The 10,440-nt window shown below is 43.4% G+C and overlaps 1 protein-coding gene across 2 annotated transcripts in view; it reads right to left on the minus strand.

Annotated features, from left to right (window-relative positions):
• Positions 1 to 9,947, minus strand: part of LOC102934908 (haloacid dehalogenase-like hydrolase domain-containing 5) — a 37,420-nt gene extending 27,473 nt beyond the window's left edge. Inside the window, exon 1 of one of the 2 annotated variants that reach the window (XM_043550567.1) lies at positions 9,725 to 9,947. In XM_043550567.1, the coding sequence (XP_043406502.1) occupies positions 9,725 to 9,811 (87 nt within the window). In that variant the 5' untranslated portion in view covers positions 9,812 to 9,947. Of the gene's footprint in view, positions 1 to 8,248; positions 8,451 to 9,724 lie in introns of those variants that run through there. The other variant, XM_037904995.2, reaches the window with a different exon arrangement.
• Between the last annotated feature and the right edge of the window lie 493 nt (positions 9,948 to 10,440).

Genomic DNA, 10,440 nt, shown 5'->3' on the forward strand with positions numbered 1-10,440 from the left:
ATGTAAGTATCTAATCCCTTTTTGAATCCAGTTAAGCACTTGGCACTACACTTACACAGTACCAAATATTACAATCAGTGGTTTGGTTTTCATTAGATTGTACAGTACATGCCCCTGTATGCTCACTTATGTAACAGGGCATTTTGTACATGAGTGAGGGCCCTCTTTCACTCCTGTAGTAGCAGCAGTTCTCAATGTTCCACCTACACTCCCCATGGGGCCTTGAGGAGGGTATTTCACAGCTGTGTTACCATATATCTGGGAGGGCTTGGAAATGTGCAGGACTAGGGTCTCTCCATGAATGTTGTGCATGATGGGACACCACTGGTTTAAAAAAAAAAAAAAGGCCTTAAAAAGGAGCTTCTGTGGCAGCCTTATATCCCAACCCCAAGAGCTAAAAGATGAGGATTAGGGCCTTCAAGAATATGGACCTTGAATGGCAAAAAGATTTCTGGTTCAATTTAAGGGGAAACCAAAAGTGTGTTTTAGTTTTTATATTGCCTGAATCAGTTTAATCATATACATGATATTAACTCTTAAACCTACCGGTCCCCCAGTATAGGATAATGGAAAAAAGCTGCTTAGGAGATCATTTAGGGTTAATAATCCAGAAAGCAAGGAAGAACCCTAAGTAGCTGAGATACAAGATAGCTCAGGATTCAGGACTCTTGCACAGAGTGAAGTCCTAACCTGCTCCACCTCACAGCTACCAGGAATCTCTCTCAATCTCCATGCTACTTACCCTCCCTTTGCTACCATTAACTCACACAATCAATCTGAAACAGGCAACTGGAAAGAGGACATCAGGAGTTAGGAAAGCAGCTAAAGTAGAGGACAAAGGATGTCAATGCAGGCAAAAGTAGATGGTGAAGGATGAGAAGCAGAGGATAAACATTGTCAACATTGTGAAATTTAATGAAGATTGTGGTATTCCTCACTGCTCTAAGCACTAAGGTTTGTGGAGGAGAATTTCTTGACGTGTTTGTATTTAAATTCTTAACCTTAACACACTATTTTGTATGGAGAAAATGCTTATTCTTTCATTGATGTGTAAGAAAGGTATATACTTTAAAGCTCCTGCACAACCAGAGAACAAATCCATACATACTGGAAGATGTACTCTGTTTGTCAAAAAGAAAAGGAGTACTTGTGGCACCTTAGAGACTAACAAATTTATTTGAGCATAAGCTTTCGTGAGCTACAGCTCACTTCATCGGATGCATTCAGTAGAAAATACAGTGGGGAGATTTATATACACAGAGAACCTGAAACAATGGGTGTTACCATACACACTGTAAGGAGAGTGATCACTTAAGATGAGCTATTACCAGCAGGAGAGCGGGGGGAGGGAGGGAGAACCTTTTGTAGTGATAATCAAGGTGGGCCATTTCCAGCAGTTGACAAGAACATCTGAGGAACGGGGGGGGGGGGGGGGGGGGGGGGGGGGGGGGGGGGGGGAGAACATGGGGAAATAGTTTAACTTTGTGTAATGACCCATCCACTCCCAGTCTCTATTCAAGCCTAAGTTAATTGTATCCAGTTTGCAAATTAATTCCAATTCAGCAGTCTCTTGTTGGAGTCTGTTTTTGAAGTTTTTTTTGTTGAAGAATTGTCATTTTTAGGTCTCTAATCGCATGACCAGAGAGATTGAAGTGTTCTCCGACTGGTTTATGAATGTTATAATTCTTGACATCTGATTTGTGTCCATTTATTCTTTTACGTAGAGACTGTCCAGTTTGACCAATGTACATGGCAGAGGGGCATTGCTGGCACATGATGGCATATATCACATTGGTGGATGTGCAGGTGAACGAGCCTCTGATAGTGTGGCTGATGTGATTAGGCCTTATGATGGTGTCCCCTGTTTGTCAAGTAGATTATTCTTTCACCAGCCAAGATAAAAAACCCTTCAGATTGGCTGGATGAAATTACAAGATTTCCAGAGCCTCAAGAGTAAATTTTTTTCAATAATCAGGAAAAAGAAACTGACAGGCTGAAGCTAGGTCATGCTACTTACTCTCCACAAGGCTCAATACACTGTATCATCTTGTAATAACCACCTTCTATTTGTACAGGCAGGCAGAAGAGTATGGGGGAGGCTTAGGCTGCTGTAATATATTGGCATCTCCGAAGCGTTGCCTTCTCTTCCTCTTGAATTTTCTCCCAGGACATACTATTTCCCCAAAATGATACCAGGTGTGAGGATTCTTTAGTTAACTTCTAAATTATTTTGAAATAATGAAAGTTGAAGCAGTTGCTCCTGCAGGGAACGGGGACCTCTTGCCCAACACCTCATCCTACCAGTCCTAAATTGCCCCTAAACATCAGACCACATCTAGTCTGAATGATTATACAACAGGCCTACTCCCAGACTATCCTACATATTGAAATGAAGGTAAGTGAAGGAATTCCTTGTCACAGCACAGGCAAGAATTGTTAAGCTAAGTGCAAGCACAGAGTTTGTTTAAAAAAAAAAAAAAAAAGCTGCTGAAACCACAAGCACCTCTCTTTTTGCATGACCCAAAGATCGACTCTCCATAATTTCAAAACCTACTTTGTTGTATCAGATTGAAAGTTAATTCAGATCCAGAACTGGATTAACTTTCACAAGGGCTGCAAACAGCTAGCAACAGAATTCTGGAGATTTTGTGGATTTAGGTTCTCTCTGTAGGTTTTGCTGTAATCACCAGACTCTAAAGAAAATGAAGTACAGTCCTCTGGGTTTGCACAAACTGATTCCCTGCTGTCAAAAACTAACAGCCTTAGAGGGAAAAAATGCCCACTTTAATTTCAGTATACTGATAACTGCAACATTTCACCAAGCAAATGCCAATATTTGATTTAAAAACTGGTTTGGCAAAAGCACCCTGCTTAAGTAATTACTTCCTTAATTACAAGAAACAACACTTAGACTGTAAATTAGTACTTTTCAAAGTGCATATTCTCCAGGATCATACAAGTAGACTTCCTCAAAGCACTTTAATATGCTTTAACTTGCAGGGGGGGTTTTGGCAAATCAATCACCGTACAAGTGTTGGCGTGAGATAAAGATAGTAATGTTGCAATCTTTAATACATCAACATGTCAAACATTTTACAAGTGAAATCATTGACAAGTGTGCCTACAGAACAAGATTAAAAAGGGAAAGGGAAGAATGGGGAAGATCAGTTTTAAAGCAAAGAATTTTTATTTATTCAAAGTTAGATTTTGCTGTTTAAGCAGCCTGCTGCTAAATACACAGAAAGAGCATATATAAAAGTACTGAATATTCAAGACTGTAAAACTATAAAATGTATGAGTTTAATTTTTTCTTTACAAAACACAAGAACTCTCTCCTGACAACGTCCACTTCATCAAGCAGTGCTATGAGAACAAGGAGGGGAAATGCAGACTATGATACTCAAACAGCATGAGAAAATGTAAGTACAATTCTTAGTTTCTTCCTTTTGTTTGCAAGATCAAGTGAACGTTGCAAAAACAGACTGCACTGTCGTAAGACTGGCACACAGAAGCCTGCTTTATTAGCAAATCCTTAATCTATTCATTAGATTGGTTGCCAAACCTCATGATAGATTTTTAGGAAGCTTTAGATAATCACTGGTTTATGACAGGTAGAACTATAGCAGCTCATCAGTGGATGAAAATGGCTATTCCTTCAGTAGGGAAGACTCACCGACTGTGGCAATTGACAAGGGAAAAGAAAATTATATTTTTGACTTAAGGAACATACTTAAAATAAATTAGGCTCAAAACTTTAAAAGTGAATTATATTGCAGCTGAAGCACTGATCTTCTCTGAGTAAGCTGATGACAACAGGAGCACAGTTGACTAAGCACAACCTACTTAATGTTATGGTTACCGGAGGAGTTGATTTGAGCCATTTTATACAGCATTTAAAAACCAGTGTTTCCTCTGAAGACTCAAATTAGCTGCTGGAGTTGGTAACACCGATGATTCAATCTGTAACACACTTCTTTCTTAATCCCAGTTCTGCTCCAAAACATTGAAGATTAGACTGAAAAGTTTTTTGGCTGAAGGCTGCTTCTGGCTACATACCCAAATATAGCTTCTCTTCATGCCTTCCTCAGCTCATTAACTGATAAATTCCAACAAGTGTACAGTATGGTCCCGACAACTCATTTAAAGATTGAAAGAGGCACCAGTTTATTTTGCTTTGTTTTGAGGGGCCTCTAAAGCAGGGATTCTCACAACAAAATTTTTGGTGGCCTCAGAGTGCAGCCACCAACTCGTGCTGGTGGCTGTGCTGACAATTTTTCCTAAAATTCTTAATTAACTTTGGAAAAACAAATAAATATGCATATATACATGTCCAAATCATTGTAATTTATTTATGTAGGGTTTTTTCAGACTCAGTAATAAAAATAATGTACAGTGGTCTCTATTCTTTACTGGACCTAAATAGAATAGAAACACAAATAGGGTGCTTTGCATGTTCTTGTTTTTTTGTTGTTGTGTCTTTTGCTTTTTTGGTTGCTTTTTTTTAAAAAAAAAAAAAAACTTGCTAGATAGTAAGTCTGCTGCTGTGAAGAGAGATATTCACCAGCTGCCTATACCTCCAGTGTTTGTGTCTTCAGAGGGGGGCAAGGCCCAACCCGCACTGCTCCCCCTGGAGAGGGGCCACTGTTCTCTTCCCCCCTCCTCACCCAATCACAGCCCAAGAGGCTGCGGCTGCAAGAAAAGCCCCTGGTGGCCCCAGTGGCCGCATCTGAGAAACGCTGCTCTAAAGATAGTTAGTGAATGCGAAGTAGATAGCAATTCAAATTTTCATCTCTGTGTCTAATGGTTTTCTAGATCCCTTAGCCTCATCTACACTGGCAATATTCTTAAATCTCCCGCCATTGCACTAACATTAGCACAGTTCCACCAGTGACAGGCAAAAGTTCATGAAAAATGCCCATGCAGACACAATCATGATAGCAAAACTATCTACTAGCTTTACTAAACTATATAGACTACTTCTTTCCTACTTCTCTGCCCCATCCACCTACTCAGCAGTCCTGACCACTCACTACCCGCTTCTAATATTGACTGACCTGCTCTATCTCCTCCCCATTATGTTGAAAAAGGATATAACCACTTGCTTTGTATTTCCCCATCTCACCGATCTATAAGTCGCTGAATCATTTCCTCTCACTACTGCTTTAAGACTTTCACTCTCTATAACTTAAGAGTGACTGTGTTAAGCAAAGTCTTAAGTTAAGTAAGATCTATGTAAGCAAACAGAAGGAAAAATGAAGATAAAATATCAAACGATTTAAATTAAATGTTTTGGAAGGAGAGCAGAGGTATTGCCTTGAAATGTATGGCAACTTGTAGGGTCAAAATTTGAAAACCCCTTGTACTACACAGAACATCGACGCCTTGTAGAGCAGCATTCCACAGTTACAAGTTTCAATTAAGTTTCCATTATAAGCATGATTATTCTGCCCTCCATCGCCAACTAAAAAAAAGAACAACAGCCTCAAAACCGGGAGCTGGATCAAGGCAGATTTTCTTCTTCAGATATCTGAAGTGATTAGAAGGGGAGAGTTCCAAATCATAAAACTTCAGAAACAGAGATGATTGAATTCCAAAAATGATTTTTAAAACCAATTTTCAGCATGACAGAAAAAAGGAGAGTGATGACTAAATTAATTGCATTAAGCTTGTTGAGATCTAGCACACAGCATAAAAATTATCTGATCTAAAGTCTACTTTCGTAAGTCAATATTTTAAATAGGAGCTTCAGTGTGGTCCATCAGGCTCTGGTGAGCTACTTTTGCTGGTCAGCACCACAGACCAGATCAAGAAAAAGGTGGCAGCTGGAGAAGCTCTTCATTTCCTCAGTCTCCTGTACACAGCTTATCTTCCTCACCCAACCCCAAATCCCCTTAATTCCCCAGTTTCCCCATCCCCTGCCCCCAGGAAGTGACAAAGCAATTCCTATAAATGTCTGTCAATGAACACATACTCTTATGGCACAATTTAAAAATTAAATAATTACAAACAAATCCACTGAAAGGTCACATTTCTAGCTTAGGTACCAGAAGCTGAAGGCAATGTTAAAACAAAAAAAATTTGCTGAGGTGCTCATCCACATCATCTCCTCTTCCCTTGATGACTGTCACTTCTTCATGACCTCCAAGGGTCTCAGTTGGGCAGACCACTGTCACCTACCCTGTTTCCTTGGTACACACGGAAAATGTCAGCCTACCCTCAATCTTTCCTGTCAGTCAGTTCAAAACCATACTTTACAAAATATGTGAGTTGCTTGAACCTTTCTGTAGCTCTGTCCTATCACCTTTCCATCTATTTTCAAATCCTGAGTGAATTTTTTTTTCAGTTTTGTCTCAATCTCTTCACATCTGCTTTTTTTAAATTTTAACTATTTACATTCTCTAAATATTGTATTGTGGTACATTTATATTTAGAACACTTAATAATCTGATTAAATTGGCTTTTTAAAGACTTTCATGTGTATCTGGGAATTAAATAGCCACCAGTGCCCCTACGCTGCTAACTTACTGACATGCACACACCTATGCAGTACCAGATGCATTCAGATGCAAGATCAACATCAAGAAGAGGCAAAGAAAAAACTAACAATACAGTCTGGAGATGATGACAGGCAGAAGTCTACTCACCTGCCTATTACCCATCACAATAAATACTTTACTCTTCTGGCCAAAAATAAAAAGCCAAGCACACCATTTCTTACCCTTAGTATATATAGTTTTGCAAGATGGCACTAATTAGTGAGCTTTCACATATTTTGAAACAGTACAATTTTGGACCAATGCTCAAGAAACATGTCCGGTTTTGTTTTTTTTAAAAGCCTATTTGTACTGGTAACAACCAAGTCCTCACCACTGAAACTGTGATTATATAACAGATGTATCAAAGACTATAGCCAGACAGCATATATTCTGCCTCAGATTTTGAGCAAGAACATATTTTGTTCAGCGTTCTAAAACAAGTTCCACTGCAGCCCACAGTAGGATTTTGGAGACAACTTCCATTTATTATTACACTTAAGCCATAATGAATCTGTACAAAAATCTGACACTATTCACTTACCTACCACCATGCTAATAGTTACTGGGCGGGAGGGAGGGGCAGAGGGGTGATTTCCACCGTGTAAGCCTGTTTATATACAATTACTATCACCTCTAGCATAACATTATTGTTTGGCGTCATACTGGAAGATCAGACTGTGAACATTTGCAGAGAAGACTCTCTCAGGTACTTGTTTCACTTCCAGATATCTGTGTTTGAACAGGAGTACATCTCTCAGTTTTACAAGTATTTCCATGAAATCTTTTGAGTACCAGAACTATTTTGCTTTGCAATTCTTACTCCCTGGATATTTATGGACCACAAAGAAGTACAACAGAAAATGTTCTCATTAGTGTAATTACTATATAAACATGTCGTTATTGTCCATCAATTTAATGGGTTACAAAGATTATTAGAATATTCCTGTTGCTTGAAAATTACATTTTTACTTTAGCAGCACTTGACAATAGATGCTTAATAGCTTTGCGAATCCATAACCGATACCAACCCTATCAAGAAGGCACAAGCAAAGAGGATTTCCGTTGTTCTTGCATATCAGCTACTCACATTAACTTCAGTCGACTATCTATGCACATAATTACACCGTCCAACAATATATACCCGTGAGGCACTATCCCAAAGCTTCATGAACATACACAGTGCCTGACAACACCAGTATGTATCATTACAGTCTTACAGCCACAGGACAGAGCTGCTCACCCACAGGACAGAGCTGCTCACCCACAGGACAGCGTGCCAAAAGAGAAGAAACCCTCCAGACACTTGCGCACCCCACGAGCATCCCTGTTCTCGGGACGGTGTCAAACCTCAGCGGGGACAGGCGACACGGCCACGGCCAGCTCGGATTCGAGCGGCTTCGGTTTCACTCCGGTTCCCTTCCGAGCCATGATAAAGCGCAGCCGGGGGGGGGGGGGGGGGGATGGGGCAGAGCTGGCCCGTGCACCCTCCCGGCCGCCGCTCAGCTGCGCGGGGATCGCCCGGCTCCATGCGCTCAGCCGGTGGGAGCTAGAAGAGCTCCCCGCCCCCGACCTTGCTCCCCCGGGGCGATGCTGCCGCCTGTCCCCGCGCCACGAGCCCTCTGCCCCGGGGTGCGGAGGCGGCTGCTCCCCGCGCCTCGACGCCGCACCCGGCTCCGCACCAGGGGCGCCCCGGAGCCCTGCACCCCGGTTACCTTGGTGCCGCCTCCGCTCTCCCCGGGGGGTGGCGCGGCGAGGCCGGCGGCGGCGGCGGCCTTGCAGAGCCCGCGGAGTCCCGTGGGCCCGGCCGGCCGCCCCCCGAGCCAGCTGCGGAGCAGGGGCAGCACCCGCCGCATGGCCCCAAGAGCGCGCGGGGCCCCCAGCCCGCCAGCCCCTGCCGAAGAGCCGCGGCGGCGGCCGGTGCAGCAAACCCGGTCCCCTAGCTCCGCCCCCCGCACACGCCGCCGCCAAGGGGCGGAGCCTGTATCCCGCCCCCCTCCCTCCACTCGACGCCGCCGGCAACCCCGCCGGGGTCACGTCCCCTAGCTCCACCCACAGGGGAGGTGGGATCCCTCCTGGATCCTGTCAGGAGCCGACCCTGCCCCACAGCTGATGGGTAGGGGGAGTTGTGCTGCCAGGGGGCCCAGTTCCTCCATGCACCTAGCTCAGGTTGGGTGCCACCCCCCCCGCGTGTGACACACATGGAGGTGGAGCCCTGGGGGTCCCAGGGTATTAGCCAAACAAGGTGGGTGGACCAGCTCGCCTTCACGGAAAGGGACTCCGAACATCAGAGCAACGTGCAAGCACATATTGTAAGGGACCAGTCAAGGAAGACTAGCCTGCTTCCACCCCTGTAGTTATAGGACAAAAAGAAGAGATTAGGCCTGGACTAAATTTAGGAGAAGCTGCTATGCAACATTTTATCAGTATATTTAATCCACCTCCAGGAGAGGGAGTAGCTATGGCAATGGGAGAAGCTCTCCTAGCAACATAGCACGGTCTACACTGGGGATTAGGTTGGATGTTTCACACCCCTGAACAACGTAGTTACACCCATGTAAGTCTGTACTATAAACCTGGCCTTAGCTAATTACAGTGTTGTAATAAGCCATAAATCCAGTCTCTCTCTTCAGTCCAGGATTTTTAGTCTATTCAGTCTATCAGAGTAATGAATTTAAACTCCTAGTGAAATTTTAAAAAATATTTTGTGAGGAAAAAAACAACTCAAAGCAGCACCAGATGCAAAACCTACAGACATATCTCCACTGCTACTGTGATCAACACTCCCCACAACACACCTTTCAAGATCCATGGGCCTATCACATGTGGTGCACCAGTGCACTAAGTGGTCCAACAACAACAATGTGGGTGTAACAAGACAATCACTAATCACTTGAATGAACTCACACAGGAAAGTGATAAACAAAACACCCCATCACCTGTGAGAGAATGCTTTTCACAAAGCGATCACTCTATATCTGACCTATCAGTCCTCATCAGCAAAGAAAAGCTACACAACACTGCACCTGGGAGTGAGACACTGGGTCAAACAATAAATTTAAACTAAACGATCTGTTCCCTTGCATTTTGCTGTGATGCTCTGAGTGCCTTTCCTAGACCTGAAGAGGAGTTTTGTGGCCTGAAAGCTTGTCTCTCTCATAAACAGAAGTTAGTCCCATAAAGGATATTACCTCACCCACCTTGTCTCTCTGACACACACATGTCACGCCATCAGGGCACACACACACTCTGCCCGAGGCCATCATCTCAAGGGCCATAGCATTTTGTATGTGAGAGCAAGAAATGTGCTGTCACACACATGGGAGAGGTCACATTGATGAGTTTGCATCATAACAGGGGTTCTCCCCTCACAGCTCCTGCACAAATCAGGTGCAGGACAGAACTGTTCGACCTAGGCAGAAACAGAAACAGAACAAAAGCAGACATGTCAACAGGCGCTAATCTCCATGATAAACCACATTCTGCACTCACTTCAGAAAGCTGTACTAGGCACTGTAGGATAGGTGCAACAAGGCACAGCCTTCTGAGGCTTCCATGGAGTTCTGCATGTGGAAGCAGTTAATTGTGTGTACCCAAAACAAGACTGGGGGTGCTATCCACTGTTCCAGCTGCACTGGTGAAAATTGCAACAGTGTAATTCTCAAGGAAAGGTTTACCCTAAGGCCTTGGATACATTAGCTAACTTCATAGCCATACTTGCCACTAGCAGTTGCAAAACTGTGGAGCTGTAATGCAAACAGGACACAGGCATTTTTACCACACTGGTATCTTCTGGTAAATACCATCTAAGGAGTTTGCAGCTAAGGGAACATTCAGCCTAAAAGAACTCAGCTGGTGCCAGCCAAGGCTGGTATCCGAGTACGTGGGAACTGATCTTCCGCTCAAG

The sequence above is a fragment of the Chelonia mydas genome, chromosome 7, assembly GCF_015237465.2.
Source record: "Chelonia mydas isolate rCheMyd1 chromosome 7, rCheMyd1.pri.v2, whole genome shotgun sequence".
Classification (NCBI taxonomy): Eukaryota; Metazoa; Chordata; order Testudines; family Cheloniidae; genus Chelonia; species Chelonia mydas.